Source organism: Panthera pardus, unplaced genomic scaffold, assembly GCF_024362965.1.
Source record: "Panthera pardus isolate Hobbes unplaced genomic scaffold, ASM2436296v1 HiC_scaffold_27, whole genome shotgun sequence".
In the NCBI taxonomy this organism is placed as follows: Eukaryota; Metazoa; Chordata; class Mammalia; order Carnivora; family Felidae; genus Panthera; species Panthera pardus.
In genome coordinates, this window is record NW_026526843.1 from 29,346,600 (window position 1) to 29,364,826 (window position 18,227).

At 47.2% G+C, this 18,227-nt stretch overlaps 1 protein-coding gene across 1 annotated transcript in view; it reads left to right on the forward strand.

The window, feature by feature from the left end:
* Window positions 1-16,173, forward strand: part of LOC109250745 (rhox homeobox family member 1-like) — a 34,133-nt gene extending 17,960 nt beyond the window's left edge. Inside the window, exons 2-4 of the mRNA XM_019421849.2 lie at window positions 6,490-7,556; window positions 12,073-12,118; window positions 15,923-16,173. Coding sequence (XP_019277394.2) covers window positions 7,105-7,556; window positions 12,073-12,118; window positions 15,923-16,039 — 615 coding nt within the window. The 5' untranslated portion in view covers window positions 6,490-7,104 and the 3' untranslated portion in view covers window positions 16,040-16,173. The remainder of the gene's footprint in view (window positions 1-6,489; window positions 7,557-12,072; window positions 12,119-15,922) is intronic.
* Window positions 16,174-18,227: the final 2,054 nt, after the last annotated feature.

Below are 18,227 nucleotides of genomic sequence, written 5' to 3' on the forward strand. Positions count from 1 at the left end.
CAGAGAGAGAGAGGGAGACAGAAAATGCCAAGTAGGCTCCATGCTGTCAGTGCAGAGCCTGATGCGGGGCTGGAACTCATCACGAACCATAGAGTCTGATGCTTAATGGACTGAGCCACCCAGGGCTTTTTAAAAAAAATAATTAATTAATTTATTTTAATGTTTTTCAAAATTTATTTATGAGAGAGAGAGCATGCGTGAGCAGGGTAGGGGCAGAAAGAGAGAGGGGGACAGAGGATTCAAAGCGGGCTCTGCACTGACAGCAGTGAGCCCGATGTGGGGCTTGAACTCACAGACCATGAGATCATGGCCTGAGCCAAAGTCGGACGCAAAACCGACTGAGCCACCCAGGTACCCCTCTTTTTTTTTTTTTTTTATTTGAGAGAGAGAGAGAGCACAAGCAGGGGAGAGGGGCAGAGGGAGAGAGAGAGAGACAGAGAGAGACAGAGAGAGACAGAGAGAGAGAGAGAGACTTAAGCAGGCTCCACAGTCAGCGTGGAGCTCCATGCAGGGCTCTATGTCGCAACCTCGGGGTCATGACCTGAGCCAAAATCAAGTCAGACACTCAACCGACTGAGCCACCCGGCCACCTCTGGACAAAAGACATTTTAATGATCTATGGGGAACAGCGTTAATAAGATTATGGAAAAGGCTATTGGTTTTTTTCTTTTAAGGGAGCAAACTCATAGAAGCCTGATAAGCTTCTTTTGAGCATAGATTGATAGAATTGTGGAATTGCAAGCCTGCCTGGCAGATTCCTAAGACAGAGTCTTAATATCTGAATGTCCAAAATCTAAATATCTCCTCTTGCAGACGTGGGTCAACGTCCAGAAACATAAGGAAAAATAAGGGACTTCTCCAATACTCACAGCTAGCTGCTGCCTGGCCCAGGTCTGCTGATTTTCAGAAAGCCTATCTTTGATTTTACACAATGTTGGAGGCTTTTGAATAAGTCAGAAGAATCTTCGGGTGAAAATAAACATGGGGCAGAATCTGCTAGTCCGAGATTGAGTATCTTTGCCTAGGCAGGAGAGACCCAAACTCATGGTACAGCCGAGCACTCTTAGGACAGGCAAACAGGGCTTCAAACACAAGACTGGCGCTAGTGAAAAAAAGAGTGGAGGGGGCAGCACCAGGGGAGTTCGGGTAAGGGCACACCTACTGCGAACACTCAAGATTCAGGATATCTACGAATATGCCGCTTACTCGACTTGGGTCCCCCTTTGGCACGATACAGACGCCGAATGATGTAGCCTCCCCCGCTCCTGCCCCCAATAGGCCAAATCACAAAGAAAAACCCTAGAGTCTGTCATGAGGAAGGATATGGAAACCCTTTCTGAGGGTTAACAGCTCACTAATCCTTTCTTTTTCTTTTTTTTAAGTTTTTATTTCTTTAAATAATCTCTACACCCAACGTGGGGCTCAAACTCATGACCCCAAGATCAAGAGCTGCACGCTCCTCGAACTGAGCCAGTCAGGCGCCCCACAAATCCTTTCTTTTTCTGAAAATCGTGTGAGTGTGCTCTGAAGTGATGCTATATTTTCTTTTACACTTTCTGTATGTGGGGCGCCTGGATGGCCCAGTGGGTTGAGCATCTGACTCTTGATTTTGGCTCAGGTCATGATCCCAGGTCGTGGGATCGAGTCCCATGTCGGGCTCCACATGGAGCCTGCTTGGGATCCTCTCTCTCTCTCTCTCTCTCTCTCTCTCCCTCTGCCCCTCTCCCCCACGTGCACTCTCTCTCTAAAAGGAAAAATAATAATAATACTTAAAAACTTAAGCTTTCCGAAATTAGTCAGTCAGAGAAAGACAAATATCATATGACTTCACTCATATGAGGATTTTAAGAGACAAAACAGATGAACACAAGGGAAGGGAAACAAAAATAATATAAAAACAGGGAGGGGGACAAAACAGAAGAGACTCGTAAATATGGAGAACAAACTGAGGGTTGCTGGAGGGGGTGTGGGGAGGGGATGGGCTAAATGGGTAAGGGGCACTAAGAAATCTACTCCTGAATTCATTGTTGCACTATATGCTAATCTGGATGTAAATTTAAAAAAAATTAAGTAAAATGGAAAAAACCCTTAAGCTTTCTGTCTGCATTTACAAATATCAGTTGTTTTGTTTCGTTTTGTGTTTTTGGCACATTAACCAGAGAGATAGACCCACTGAGTCTGTGGCCCACCAACGTGGTCTTCGTGGTGATTCAGAACATGGAAAGGCCCTCAAGCCCTTTGCTGCATCTAGGGAATCCACAGGACGGGACTCGCTCACTTGCGTCTTTAACTATTTGACACTCACTGGTCTCAGTGAGATCCTTGGGTTTTATCCTCAGTCAAGGGAGAAAGGAGGGAAAAAGTACTGAAAGAGCATAAGAAGAAAAGGAAATAGGAAAAGAGGTGCATCGTGGGGAGCAGGAAAAGGCCACTAACGGGGTGCCTGGGTGGCTCAGTCAGTTGAGCATCCGACTTCGGCTCAGGTCATGATCTCACAGTCTGTGAGTTCCAGCCCCGCGTCGGGCTCTGTGCCGACAGTTCAGAGCCTGGAGCCTGCTTCGGATTCTGTGTCCCCCTCTCTCTCTGCCCCTCCCCCGCTCATGCTCTGTCTCTCTCTCTCTGCCAAAAATAAATAAACATTAAAAAAATTAAAAAAAAATAAAAAAGGCCACTAATAACCGGGAAGAGACAGTTAAGAGTGCAGGTCCAAAGCCTGGCTCGCTGTGAATCCCGGGCCAATGCATGAGCCCGTCTCTCAGCTTCCTCACTTGAAAAATGGGGAGAATGACTGCCTACCTCACTGGGTTTTCGTGAGGGTCCAATGAGTGAACGCATGTAACGTCTTTCTTCCGCTCCAAGCCTCCAATCCATCAGCAAATCCTCTTAACTCCACCTGAAACACACATCCCCAAACCTTTCACTTTTCCCGCATGCCTTAACCCTAACCACTGTTATCTTAAAGCAGAATGTTGCATTAGCCTCCTGGCTCCCTGCTTTCACCTTTTCTCTCCTACGACCATTCTACACAAGGAAGCCAGGACGATCTGATGCTGAAAATATGAATTCGACCCTGTTGTGCCGGTGACTGTAACTTCTATAGTACTTCTCCTTCTGTTTGGCCTAGAATAGGCATTTAATGCATGGTCACTGTTATTACATTCTTCTTCTTCTTCTTTTAATACTTATTCATTTTTGAGAGAGAGAGCGCATGCAGGTAGGGGACAGGCAGAGAGAGGGAGACAGAAGATCCGAAGCAGGCTCCACGCTGACAGCAGAGAGCCCGATGTGGGGTCGAACTCAGGAACCTCGAGATCATGACCTGAGCCGAAGTCGGACACTTAACCGACTGAGCCACCCAGGTACCCCTGTCATTCCCATTTTAAAGATGATGAAACCAAGGCAAAGTAAGAATACGCAGCTCGCCAGATTAGCCAGAGAGCGTGTGGCGAGCGAAGCCAGGATTTAGACCTCTGTAGTCTGGCTCCAGATTTGCTCTCATAAACCTGTCACACCAGATTATGATTCCTGGCTACTTTAGCTTACAATAGGGCTCCCCTTGGGGCGCCTGAGTGGCTCAGTCGGTTGAGTGCCTGGCTTCGGCTCAGGTCATGATCTCGCGATTCACGGGTTCGAGCCCCACATTGGGCTCTGTGCGGACAGCTCGGAGCCTGCTTTGGATTTTCTGTCTCCCTCCCTTTCTGCCTCTCCCCTGCTTGCGCTCTGTCCCTTTCTCCCTCTCAAAAATACAGAAACATTAAAAATTAAAAAAAGAAAAAGAATAGGGCCCCGCCTGAAGTTTAAAATAAAAAGTAGATTAAATTTAGCTTAAAAATTGTAAATAAATACTAGCGTGGGTGGTATGGAGTTCGGGCAACGCTCCCCTGGGGTACACGAGGGACTGTGGGTTAGATGACGGGGGAGTACACTGAGGACAGAGATGTGCGAGAACACGTCTGAGACGTCACAGCTGCTCTAGCTAGTCTAATGCAAGCCGTGAGGAAAACTCTTGTATTTCTCCCACATAACAACCGATCCAAGACTGAAAATTCATCATCGGGATCCTAGCCAAGGGAGGGAGAGGCCTGCATAATCCGGAAGAGTCAGCCTGAGGACGAAACACCTTGGTTAAAGTCAGAGAGAGGCCGTGGGATCGCCATCCCTTGACATCTTTTCTTTCTTTTTTAAAAAAAAAAAATTTTTTAAATGCTCATTTTATTTTGGGGGGAGAGAAGGAATTCCAAGCAGGCTCCATGCTTCATCATGGAGCCTGACTCGAGGCTCAAACTCACAAACTGAGCCGAAATCAGGAGTCAGATGCTCAACTGACGGAACCACTCAGGCCACCCCCCCCCCACCTCCTTGACATCTTTTCTAAATGTGAATTGGTCAATCACCATGTTTCAGCTGATTTCTGAGCCATCCTGCGGCGACGCTTATCCATTAGGCACGGTAGGCAAGGTGCATACGTCTTACAAAGGCCCCCACCAATTGTTTAATTTCTTTCACAGGATGATGCTGAAAACACTGATGGTTGCCATAGCAAAAAGAAGATGAATCATGTGTAATACGAAGCATAGGACTCATTATTAGAAATTGCTTGTAATGTTCAGGATATTAACACCTCCCAAAGCATCTACAAAACACATGGTTTTGTTTTTTTTTTTTTTAAGTTTATTTATTTTGAGAGAGACCGAAGCAGCGTGAGTCAGGGAGGAACCCAGAGAGGGAGAGAATCCCAAGCAGGCTCCACCCTGAAAGCACAGAGCCCGATGCAGGGTTCCAGCCCACAAAGCGTGAGATCATGACCTGAGCTGAAATCAAGAGTCAGATGCTTAACCAACTGAGCCACGGAGGCACCCCATTACGAAACACATCTTGAAGAGAGAACCATAGAGCCCTCAATCTGGTATAGGGGCCAAGGGCAGACGACTCCAAAATGTGCCCCTTTGGAATATTGGTGATTTCATTTCATTTTTATTTATTTTTCAATGTTTATTTATTTTGAGAGAGCGAGAGAGCACTAGCGGGGGAGGGCAGAGAGAGAGCAAGAGAAAGAGAGGGGCGCCTGGGTGACTCAGTCGGTTAAGCATCCGACTTCGGCTCAGGTCATGATCTCTAGGTTTGTGGGTTTGAGCCCATGCCGGGCTCTGTGCTGACAGCTCGGAGCCTGAAGCCTGCTTCGGATTCTGTCTCCTTCTCTCTCTGCTCCTCCCCCACTTGCACTCTGTCTCTCTCAAAAATAAATAAACATTAAAAAATTAAAAAGAGAGAGAGAGAGAGAGAGAGAGAGAATCCCAAGCAGGCTCTGAGCTCTCAGTGCAGAGCCTGATGCCAGGCTTGATCTCACAAACCATGAGATCGTGACCAGAACTGAATTCAAGGGTCAGATGTTTAACCGACTGAGCCACCCAGGCACCCTGGTATATTGATTATTTTAAATAAAAATTACTTAAGAAACAGCCAATACAGGGGCCCCTGGGTGGCTCAGTCGGTTAAGCGTCCCGACTTTGGCTCAGGTCATGATCTCGAAGTCCGTGAGTTCGAGCCCCACGTTGGGCTCTGTGCTGACAGCTCAGAGCCTGGAGCCTGTTTTGGATTCTGTGTCTCCCTCTCTCTCTGACCCTCCCCCGTTCATGCTCTCTCTCTCTCTCTCTGTCTCAAAAATAAACAAATGTTAAAAAATAATAATAAAAAAAAAGAAACAGCCAATACAAAAAGAACACCCCGAGCCCCCTTTGTCTCCAAAAAAGTAAGAAATAAATCGTGAAAGTTACCCTCCCTGTACCAGGAAGTAAAGAGACATCCTCCATAGAGCAGAGAAGGCTGTGTAAACACCCCTTGTCACCCTTTCCTAATTTACTACCCCAGCCCAAATTCTGTTTAGAATTCCTTCTGAATCGAAGCTCCCAAACACAAGTTTTCTTTGCCCTGCCAATTCCTCAGAGATGCCTTGGTTATTTCTTGAGGTGTCACTGTCATTATTTGGCCTCTGTGTTCACGCAATAAAACTTTGTTTTTTCTCCTGTCAAACTGTCTCGTGTCAATTTAATTCCTAAACCAGCTAGAAGACCTTGAAGGACGGAAGGAAAAAATCTTCCTCCCTTACACTGGCCTGGATCTCTTTTGACAATAAATACAATTTTATTTTTTCCAGAGCAAGAGATCAGGATGATATTTTTAGGGAAAAAAAGGGAGCACGGGGGGAGAGGGAGCAGCAGGGGGAAAGGTGGAAACTGACCTGAGTTCATGCCAGGAGCCCAGCACAGGGGACGGCTGAGCTTGTATAGGGGACATGCTACCGCAGATGTGCGAGCGGAGGACCACGGAAGATGCATACTTCACTGTGGCCTCCTAAGCCAGCAAAATGCAAGAGTTCTCGGGTGCACTAAGCCCTGGGCTGGGGGTCTACACTTGCACTCCGATGGGGCGTCATTACTAAAAATCCGGAGTACTTGAACTTTCTCATCGGGCACATTGGATTTCCTGTAGAGTGCATCTTACCCAGAATGTTCTACAAATCCGGCCCCAAGATCCGACTCTGGGCACCCGGGAAACGTGGTGGGCTCTGCTTTCTGTGTCCTTGCAGAAACTCGGTTCATCATTTCACTTTACTTGTTAGCCCGGCGTGTGTGCAGGTTGCCAAATATAGAGGGCTGGACCATGAGACTTTCTCAGAACTTTTCCCAAAGGGCTCCTGTAGGTAGTGAGAAGTCTCGAACCCCCATCTCTCCCCGTCCCTGATTTGCCCCCCAAATCAGTTCGCATAATCCGGTACCATCCCGTCCTCAGACCACTCTGCTCAAGAGGGGTGTGGTAAACCGAACTTTCAATTAGAGACCCGATTGTGCGCAAACCCAAGCTCCCGCCTTGCCCCGCACAGCCCTAATTTTTTGGCCACGCCCCAGACACTTGCGTGTGGAAGCGAGTCCCACCCACCTCAGTTGGCGGAAAGGGAAAGCCAATAGCAATCGTCTAAAGGGGATCACGTACGCGTCGAACTTGCGCCAAAGCGTTTGAACTGGTACGACGCGCCAAAAGAGGCCAGCTCTGGTCTCGATCACCACAGGGTGGGCGGAGGCGGTGGCCGTCCACCACACCACAGCCATGGAGCCTCTGCCCAGCGGCGACTACTGTGACCTGGGTGCATACTGTGACCCCGACTACTACTGGCTGGGGATGCAAGAAGTGGAAATCAGATCTGAATCTGTGCAGGACGCGGCCCCAGAAGCCAAAGAAGACGGCCACGTTGATGACGGCAGTCTAGTCCCCGTGGGCAACAATAACCCCCAGGGCGGTGCCAGCTATGCCAACTGTGGAGGCGACATCAACCGTGAAGGCGTGGCGAACCGTGACGGCGAGGGGAACCACGAGGCCAGCGGTGTCGTCCAGGCGCTGGGGCAGCAGCACGCTGAAGGGCCACCCCAAGTGGCAGCCGCTGGGGCTCGTCAGCCCCACGGCAGGCAGCAGGGGGCCCCGCGCTCTAAGTTCACGGCGTTTCAGGTGCGGGAGCTGGAAAGCGTTTTCCAGCGCACTCAATACCCTGACGTGGCCACAAGGTAAGTGGCTTGCTCCGGCAAGTGCCCTTCGCCTCATCTCCAGGCATCTTCGTTCCCCCACCCCACCCCGGCCCCCCTGCCCCTCCACCCTCGCCCGTCCCCCCCTCCCCCCCCCCGACCTCCTTCTCCCCCTCCTAAACCAAAAAGGACTAGGGGTGGGGAGAATGCCTTCTGTGCATCAAGGGAAATATTTGTATACAGTAATTCTATGAAACAAGTCTGTGGAAATCTGTGGTGGGTGGTCTTTTTGTTTTTTTAAATTGTGGTGGGGACGCCGGGCTGGCTCAGTTGGGAGAGCGTGGGATTCTTGATCTCTGGGGGTCGTGAGTTCGAGGTTCGAGCCCCACCTAGGCATAGAGATTACATAAACAAGCACAAACTTCAAGAAAAAAAGACTTAAGGGGAGGCTGGGTGGCTCAGTCGTGTAAGCGGTTAAGCGTCCAACTCTTGATTTGGGCTCAGGTCCTGATCTCCCGGTTCGTCAGTTCGAGCCCAGTCAAGCCCGCATCGGGCTCTGCGCTGAAGTGCTCTCGTGCGCGCGCTCTCTCTTTCTGTCTCTCGTGCGCGCGCTCTCTCTTTCTGTCTCTCTCTCTCTCTCTCAAAAAAAAAAAAACATTAAAAAAAGAAAAAAGACTTATTAAAAAGCTGGTAAAATAGGGAGTCGTGGCTGGCTCAGAGGAGCATGCAGCTTTTGACCTCAGGGTCCTAAGTTCGAGCCATTTATCGGTGTAGAGATTACTAAAAAAAAATAAATTTAAAAAAATTGTGGTAAAATATGTGTGAAGATAAAATATACGATCTTAACCATTTTTTTCAGTGTATAGTTCACTAAAGTGCATTCATATTTTTTTTTACAACGAATCTCCGGAACTCTTTCCACCTTGCAAAACTAAAAGGATGCACGCTGAACCACTCTCTGTTCCCCCATCTCCCCCAGCCCCTGGCGATCACCTTTCTACTTTGTGTTCTGATGAATTTGACTACTGTAGGTGCCTCATATAAGTGGGATTACACGGTATTTTTCTTTTTATGCCTGAAGTACTTCACTTACTATAATGTTATCGGGGTTCACCCATGATGTAGCGTGTCTCAGAAGTCCCTTCCTTTTTTAGGGTTGAGTAATATTCCATTGCTTGTAAATACAGAATTTCATTGATCTATTCATTTATTTGTGGGCACTTGAGTGGCTTCTACCTTTTGGCTATTGTGAATAACGCTGTTGTGAACATGGGCGTGCAAATAGCAGTTGGAGTCACTGTTTTCAATCATTTGGGGTAGATATCCAGAATTGTTGGATCGTTTGGTAAGCCTGTTTTTAATTTTTCAAGCAGCTACTGTGCTGTGTCCCGTAGTGGCCGCAAGTGCACAAGGATTCCAATTTCTTCACATTCTTGTTAACACTTATTTATTTCTTTAAAACATTTTATTTTTAGGTAATCTCTACACCCCAGGTGGGGCTTGAACTCACAAGCCCGAGATCAAGAGTCACACGCTCCGCTGGCTGAGCCAGCCAGGCGCCCCTGTTTTTAATATTAGCCGTCTCAATGGCTGTGAAGTGGTATTTCATTGTGGTTTTGATTTGTGTTTCTGTATTGATTAGTGATGTTGAGGATCTTTTCATGGGCATATTCAAGCCCTGCGCCCATTTTTATTCTCCATAAGACTATTCATTTTTTTCCTGATTTCTTTATTTTGGTCAAATACTCGTAAAATGTACTGTCTTTACCATTTTTCATTGTGCAGTTCAGTGGCATTACGTACATTATTCTTATGTTACCATCACCACCGTTCATTTTCAGAAATCTCATATTGCAAACCTGAAACTATTACCATTACACAATAATACACCCCCCGATCCCCTGGTAACCACCATTATACTTCCTGTCTGTGATTTTGTCTTTTTGTGACCGGTTTATTTTCCATAGCATACAGTCTTTTAATTTTTTGCAAGCTTTTTGGCTTTTTTATTGAAGTATAATTGACATACAGTGTTATATCGGTTTCAGGTGTACAACATAATGATTCAACGACTTTATACATTACTCAGTGCGCACCACGATAAGTGTGGTCACCATCCATCACCATAGAACATTATTACAAATTATTGACTATATTCCCCATATTGTATGCTCATTTTCATGACTTATTTATTTTATAACTAGAAGTTTGTACTTCTTAATCCCCTCCATTTCACCTGTCCCCCGACCCAATTCCCCTCTGGGAACCGTCAGTTTCTTCTCTGTATTACAGTCTGTCTTTTTGGTTGTCTATCTCTGTTTTGTTTTTTAGATTCTACCTATAGGGGTGGCTGGATGGCTCAGTGGGTTAAGAATCTCACTCTTGATCAAGAGAGGGAGACACGGAAGCCGAAGCAGGCTCCAGGCTCCAGGCTCCAAGCTGTCAGCACAGAGCCCGATGCGGAGCTTGAACTCACAAACCGGGAGAACATGACCTGAGCCGAAGTCGGACGCTTAACTGACTGAGCCACCCAGGCGCCCCTATCCATTTAGTATTAATGAGCACTTGGGTTGCTTCCACTTTTTGGCTCTTGGGAATTACACTGCTAGGCACATAGGTGTCAAAATATCTTTCCGAGACCCTGTGTTCAGTTCTTTCAGGTATATACTCAGAAATGGAATTGTCGGGTCATTTGGTAATTTCTATGTTTAAATTTTTGAGCAGCGCTCAAACCCACAAACTCGAACCCACAAACCATGAGATTATGACCTGAACCGAACTGTTTTTCTTAGCGGCTGCACAAGGGTTCCAATTTCTCCACATCCTCACCAGCACTTGTTATTTTCTGGTTTTTGGTGTTTTTTTTTTTTTTTTGATAGTATCCATTCTAACGGTATGAGGTAGCAGTGTGGTTTTGGTTTGCATTTCCTTAATGACTAATTAGTGATGTTGAGCATCTTTTCATGGCCATTTTAAAATCATCTTTGGAGAAATGTCTATCCAAGGCCTTTGCCCAGTTCTTAACCGGTTGCTTGTTTATTTATTCAGTTGTAGTCCTTAATATATTGTGGATGTTAACTCCTTATCAGATATATGATTTGCACATATTTTCTCCCATTTGAAGGGTTGCCTTGTCACTCTACTGATCTTTTTGAAGTTTGAAAATTTATTTTGGGGGAGAGAGAGAGAACCCACACGCACCTGAGTGCATATGTGCTAGTTGGAGAGGGGGAAGAGGGAGGGAGAGAATCCTAAGCACAATCCACACTCAGCACAGAGCCTGACGTGGGACTCAACCCCACAAACCATGAGATCATAACCTGAGCCTAAATCAAGAGTCAGGCACTTAACTGACTGAGCCAGCCAGGTACACCTCACTTTATTGATTTTGTACTTTGGTCTACAGAAGTTTTTAATTTTGATGTAGTATAATTTATACATTTTTTTTTATTGTCTGTGTTGGTAGCTTTTTGTAAATAAAATTTTATTGGAATCAGGCTAAGGAGAATAAGGTACTCTCCTGCAGCTAGCTGTAGGCCTGGATCCTTTCACTTACAATTTTGAGGCGGGCGCCTGGGTGGCTGGGTGGTTAAGCGTCCGATTTCGGCTCAGGTCATGATCTCGTGGTTTGTGAGTTCGAGCCCGGCGTCGGGCCCTGTGCTGACAGCTCAGAGCCTGGAGCCTGCTTCAGATTCGGTGTTTCCCTCTCTCTCTCTGCCCGTCCCCTGCTTACTCTCTGTCTGTCTCTCTCTCAAAAAACAAATCATAATAAACATTAAAAACTTTTTATAAATAAATAAAATTTTGAGGGAGGGGGTCACCTGGCTGGCTCAGTCAGAAGAGCGTGTGACTCTTGATCTCAGGGTCAAGACTTTGAGCCCCACTTAGGACATAGAGCCTACTTAAAAATTTTTTAAATAAATTTTAAAAAGTTGGAGGGGCACCTGGCTGTCTCAGTCAGCAGAGCATGTGACTCTTGATCTCGGGGTTGTGAGTTCAAACCCCACGTTGGGTATAGAGCTTACTTAAAAAATAATAAATAAATAAATAAGTAAATAAAACTGTGATAATTTGTTTGCATTAATTTTTTATTTTTTATTTAAAAGATTTTTTAGTGTTTATTTATTTTTGAGAGAGAGACAGAGTGCAAGTGGAGGAGGGAACAGAAAGAGAGGGAGACACAGAATCCAAAGCAGGTTCCAGGCTCTGACCTGTCAGCACAGAGTCCAATGCGGGGCTCGAACCCACAAACCATGAGATCATGACCTGAACCGAAGTCGGATGCTTAACCAACTGAGCCACCCCGGAGCCCCGAATTTTTCTTTTTTTAAATAGTGCAATAAAATTATTTATCTTGACTACCAAGATGTTAATGCTACCTTAAATTTTGAGGGGAAACCGTAGCAAGCCTGGAACTGGGAATTACAGAAAAATTTACTTGGGGGGTGGGCTCTTGAGGGGAGGGTACACGTTTTAAAACAAGCATAAAATGTATATCTGTACATTTCACTTTATCCACAGCTCCAAATACTAAACATTTGTGGTTTTCTCCCCGCAGAAGAGAACTTGCAAGCTGCATGAATGTGACCGAAACCAGAGTGCAGGTCAGTAAACCTGAATGGCCGGGCAGCCATTCTGAAACCGGCTTTAGGGTTTGTGACACTTCTGTTCCAGGGGTTCTCAAGTTGGTATGTTTCGGTTTTCTTTTTTAACTTTGGCAAATAAATCGACTTTAGGAGTCTTTGTGGGTGAAAAATGGGGTATGTGAACTCCAGCTTACGGATGTTTCCCATTACCCGAGGGAACATGATTCCTTTCTCTTAAATTTTTTTAATGTTCATTTATTACTTAAAAAAATTTTTTTAAGGGTGAGCGGGGGAGGGGCAGAGAGAGAGGGAGACGCAGAATCCGAAGCAGGTTCCAGGCTCCGAGCTGTCAGCACAGAGCCGGCTGCAGGGCCGAACCCACCACCCAAAACACAGATATCCTTTGAAGAGTCATGTGTGGAGACATATTGGGGCTCAGGCTTACTGTGGAAGTATTCAAATTAATGCACAGAGGAGCAGGTTATGAGAGGGATTGGTTATACTAAGTTAAAGCCAGGCATAAGCTCTTAGAGAAGTGGGTGAATTTATAAACTTTGGGGTGGGGGCGCCTGGGAGGCTCAGTTGGTTGAGCGTCTGACTTCGGCTCAGGTCATGATCTCACAGTCCGTGGGTTCGAGCCCCGCGTCGGGCTCTGGGCTGACAGCTCAGAGCCTGGAGCCTGCTTCGGATTCCGTGTCTCCCTCTCTCTGTGCCCCTCCCCTGCTCGTGCTCTGTCTCTCTCTCTCTCTCTCTCTCTCTCTCTCAAAAATAAACATTAAAAAAAAAACATTGGGGTGAGGGAGAAATGTATGCTCAGAACACGCTATATGAGTAACCAGTGTCTGTTTAGTGAAGCTGAGACTGATGGTGGAGGGACAGCTTCAAAGTTCGAGAACCCAGTCCTCTTGCTGTTGTTTTTAAGTGTTTGGTAAGGCAATGTGGGGAGTGAGAGCTCTACGTTCTAATTTTCTGGAATATTTTGATGCATCAACCTGAAAACATTGCTGGGACAGTCACGTTACGGTGAGAATGGGGGAACGGTTTGCAGGCTTTGAAAATTTGCCTAAAGTATGAAACAAGCAAAAAAAACAAAAAACAAAAAAAAAAAAACACCCAGTACTGAATGAGTATTAATTGACCTAAGAAGGGCAAAAAGGTTAGAGAAGAACTACATGTCAGTCAAAATAGGCCTTCTGGATACTACACAAATTCTACAAATCCACTAAACACGTAAGCACATATTCTCTTGAGGATTTCTAACATTTTAAGAATTTTTTTCATGTTGGTGATGCTATTTTGAAGAGTTGAGTTTTGTGGAATTTGGTCGGCTGGGGGTTGGGTGGCCCTTATTTGGGGATAGAGTCATTGTGTTAATTTTAAATACTTTCATTCCCTCAGGCACTTTTGACTAATTAGTAGGTCATGCCGTAAAAAGGTGACCCCCCCCCAAAAAAAAAAAAACCCCACTTAAGTTACAGCAAAGTGATATTTGCCCAAAAAAGAAAGGAAAGGAAGTCAGGCTGGGTGTATCGGCTTTGCTGCAGAGTACATGTGTGAGTGCATTGATGGAAAGGAGTTGCAGGGGCGCCTGGCTGGCTCGGTCGGAGGAGCATGTAACTCTTGATATCGGGCCGTGGGTTCGAGACCCATGCTGGGTGTAGAGATTACTAAAAAATGTAAATAAACTTTAAAAGATTTCTCAAAAAAGAACAGTTGCAGATCTGGTGGTGGGAGTACCTGAAAAGCAGCCCAACAGAGCTGACCGTTGAGTAGTGGCATCCCAACACTGCAGACTGGGGCCCCGGGCCTGGCTCAGACTGGAAAGGTTGGGAGCAGACTGGGATCGCTTTTTCAGGCTGACAAGGCGTATTGCAGAGGAAAAGAAAAACGTTAAGGTTTGGTGACTAGCTCTTTCTCCTTCCTGGGTTTCCTAATGCACTCGAAGTGGCATTCTGAAGGGGAAAGAGGCCACAAGACACAAATCAGGGAGAAAACAGTGTTCTCACAGATTTCCCAACCAGACAGCTGAATTTCTCCAAGAAACTTAATACATGGTTTCCTCCTTTCTTTTGCAAACAGAACTGTTTTGTAAAGCCAATGTTGAGAATACAGCCCATATCAGGGCGCCCGGGTGGCTCAGTCGATTAAGCCTCTGACTCTTGGTTTCAGCTCAGGTCATGATCTTACTGTTTGTGAGTTTGAGCCCCCCATCAGGCTCTAGGCTGACAGCACGGAGCCTGCTTGAGATTCTCTCTCCCTCTTTCTCTGCCCCTCCCCCACTTCCCCCCCCCCCTCTCTCTCTCTCTCTCTCTCAAAATAAGTAAATAAACATTTTTTAAAAATTTTAAGAAGAGAGAATACAGCCCATACAACAGCCAGCTTTTGTTATCTTATGTTTATGGGTATTTGACCACTGGTATGTTCAGATTCCCCCCCCCCCCCGCCCGGAATGAGTTCTATCACATCGGCCTTGTTGAAGCTATGTATTTATGCAGCAGAAATACCACAAATCTTAAAATAGTGCAAGCGTGAGGCCTCAGGCAGGGAGAGAAGGCCTTTTGTGCCACTCAAGATGCGTAGTTTGGAAACTTCTGAAGGGATTTCAATCTAATGTTAACCCCATTAACTAGGACACCGAGAAGATAGTCAAGTCTAACTGACCGTTTTGTTTGCTTGTTTGCAAAACTATCGGGCAGGTATTTAGGAAGAAGAAGCCATTTCATGACCCCTTTACCCTCATTGTTGTCATCCACCTTCCTAAAGTGCTGTTTCACCTTGCCTTAAGAAAAAGGGATGGGATTGGGACCTCCTGGTTGTGTAGCAGCTCCGAGGGGCCCTGCCCTGCCCTGCCCTGCCCTGCTGGACAACAGCGGCTCGGGTCCGGGATCCTGGAACTGTGGCCAGAGTACAGTGAGCTGACCTGGCCCTGAGCCCGGAAAGGTTTGTAGGGTGGGGCAAGTTGGAGCATGCAGAATTGACGACGGTGACGATGGTGTGCCTCTTTCCCCTAGACTCCCGGGCGGCCAAAGAGTCTTGAGCATTTTAGTTCATTCGGGTCACGTTGGTCTCCACTTTCCTTAACACTACGGGTTGAAGTATCAAGGCAGTGTGCCTGGCCCCCGCAACTCTCACGCCCCAGTGAGACGAGCCACAAACTCCATGGGACCCCATGACGAGGCCTCCCTTGCCAGACTGCTTTTTACTCTCAAGAGGTTTCGGAGGAGTAATGACCCCTTAGACATCCTTGAAGGAAATCTGTCTGAAAACCCAACGCGTTTCTTCCTATTAATTATTTACTTTGCACCGAAGATAGGCTTGTCAAATAGGAAGCTGTTCCCCTCAATATGACCTTAAATAGGGCCCCCTATTGACAATGCCCACATTATCCCCCAAACAAGGTGACACTGTCCCTAGTGAGGAGACGGCAGGAGGTAACTGGCGGTAACAGGTGGTCGTCAGCCGCCAGGATACAGACCCTTCTTTATCCTGTTACCAGGTAGTAAGAATCCAGGATCCGCAAGAAGCGGGTGCAACTCCTAAGTAGACCTGCATCCGATACCTGAAAAGACCATTTGAATCTTAAAATTGGGAAGAGAGGGACAAAGTGATAAGCCTACTCCGGAATTTGGCACATAGCTGGTGCTCGCTAAGGGGGAGCTAAAGGGAGGGGGTGTGGTGGTAACTTCCCTGAGCAAACAGCTTCCCTTGGCGCAGCATGAAATAGTGGCGCACAGCACACACTTGCACGTAGGTAGTGGCTTTTGTCTTCGGACGTTAACTGTTCGATGTACTAAACCGATCCCTTTTTCCCTCTGACTGCAGGTTTGGTTTAAGAACAGGAGAGCCAAGCTCAGGAGAGATGAGAGGGCATCAATGCCCACAACTACCCCACCTACTAACCCGGAACACCTGGTCATCCTAATGCTGGACAGGCCCTAGAATGTCGCTCTCGTTCAGAAGCCAGATTGGAGATGGGTTCTTCCGGTGCCACTGACACCCGGGCCGCCTTGTTGCCCCTGCCACCCTTTTCTCCTCCGCAGTTGTGTTATCAATAAAGAGAAAAATTCTCTGTGCCTTTGCCTTTGTGTATCAAACGGGAACAAGTAGGGTGCGTATGCAAATTGCAAAGGAAATGCCATTTACACAGAATGACAAGGAGGCCTCCTTTCATGAGGAGACCTCCCTGAGTCACCATCTGGAGGCCCTGCATGTCACAGAAGTTCCCCCGAGTGCCCATGATGACTCGGCACTGACCTGTAGCTCTCTACCATCCCGCCCTCCCTCACCCCATCGTCATCCCCACCTTGCTCCTTCGGGACCACAAGTATGTGCAAAATGGGGTGGGAGGAGTCCCTAGTGAGAGAGCAGTGTTTCTTCTAGAGATGAGCTCCATCCATGCTGACAAGTTCAGGCCGAACCCTGGACTCTGGGGGAAACCTCCTAAGAGGTTACTCACGGGGATTTATGGGAAGGCGGCCACCGAACATGCATACGTTGTGTTTCCAATTCTGGTCACTACCCGCCCTTTTGCGGAGGAGACTGGGGACTAGAAGCCATTCTGGCACACAGGTTCTGCGGCTTTAAAAGAAAAATGAGAAGGGATTCCATCAAGGCCAGAAAGAGGCTCTTCTCCCTTTTTTTCCCCCTCCCCCCACCGGCCGAGGAAAGCACATTATTGATCCTTCCCCAGCTCGGAAGCATTTTGTCACCTTTCACATCCTTGAGAGCACCCCAATTCCAAACACTAAAAGGGGGCCTGTTGGTTTACTGCTGCTCAGAGCAAGAGTAAGGAAACGGTCGGAGCAGTGTTCTAGAATAATCCCTCCTTGTAAAGAAGAAGTCGTACCTCCGCTGTCTTTGTGTGAGAAGACCAGCGTAGGAAAAAACCCAAACGAGTAAGGGTCAGTGAAGTGCAGAGGCCATGCCCCTCTTCTCTGCGTCGTTCCAATTTTGGCGTATGCGCTGCCAAAGTGAACGCGGGCCCCCTTTTTAAAAAGCATTAAATTCTCAGTTCAACCTTTGTCTCTGAGGACTCTTTAGCAACGTGAGGCTCCTTTAATGGAGTTCTGCGTGAAAAGTCACCAGTTGTGGACACCACGGTCCCGTAAGGTGATGGCAGTAATGATGGATAAAGTGCCATGGTCATGCCAGAGTTTCCTCTGGTGGGAGTTAATCAGACACCAGTTTCACAGCACCCGTGTGTCCCCAGAGTGAAGGGGGGCTCTGTGGCCTTGGGAAAGCGTGCCCTCTGTGCCGTGGCATCCACTGATGCCTTATTCCTTCGTCCTGCCTTTCTCGCTTGTGAGTGACGGATGTCAGTAAAGCGGTTGCAATGCCGGGCCCCACAGAGAGGGTGTCGCGCTGCTCACCGGGGCCTCCAGGCCTTGCCGGGAGTGAGGGAAATTCAAGAATGTTCCTGCGCACACATGCCCATCGCCATTCTCGCCAGAGGATTTTGAAAGCGAAACTTATTTCCTAGTGTTGGCCACTGTCCTTCTTTTTTATTTTAGTTTATTTATTTATAAATGTTTATTTTTAAGAGTGAGAGAGAGAGAGAGTGCGCTGTGGGAGGGGGGTGAGGGGCAGAGACAGAGAGAGGGAGATGGAGACCCAGGATCTGAAGCAGACTCTGTGCTGACAGCAGAGAGAGCCGGGGGGGGGGGGGAGTGGGAGCCGAACCCACCAACCCTGAGATCATGATCTGAGCCGAAATCAAGAGTCAGATGCTCAACCGACTGACCTTTCGGGCTCCCCATCCTTCTTTTTTAAATACTAAGTTTCTCACTGCTTTAGGTACCTTCAGAACTACGAGGTCTGTACCAATATGCTCCAGGCACTGTCACACCTAAGGAATGTGGTGAAAACCTCAAGACAAGGGAGGCTATGTGCGCACAGGTGACATTCCTCACAACTCTAACATAGACCACCCAGACTGCATGTCTGCATGTCACCATGTATGGGAGACAAAGAAGTAGAAATCGTACAAAAGGCCACAACCCGCTGCACTCGGGGCTCAGCTTTTCAGGTACGAACCCACTGAGCCCGTGAGGGCATGAATCAAGTTCCTTCCTAGAAAGGAAAGCCTTGGTGTCACGACTCTGTCTGTACAAACCTCAGTCCCATTACA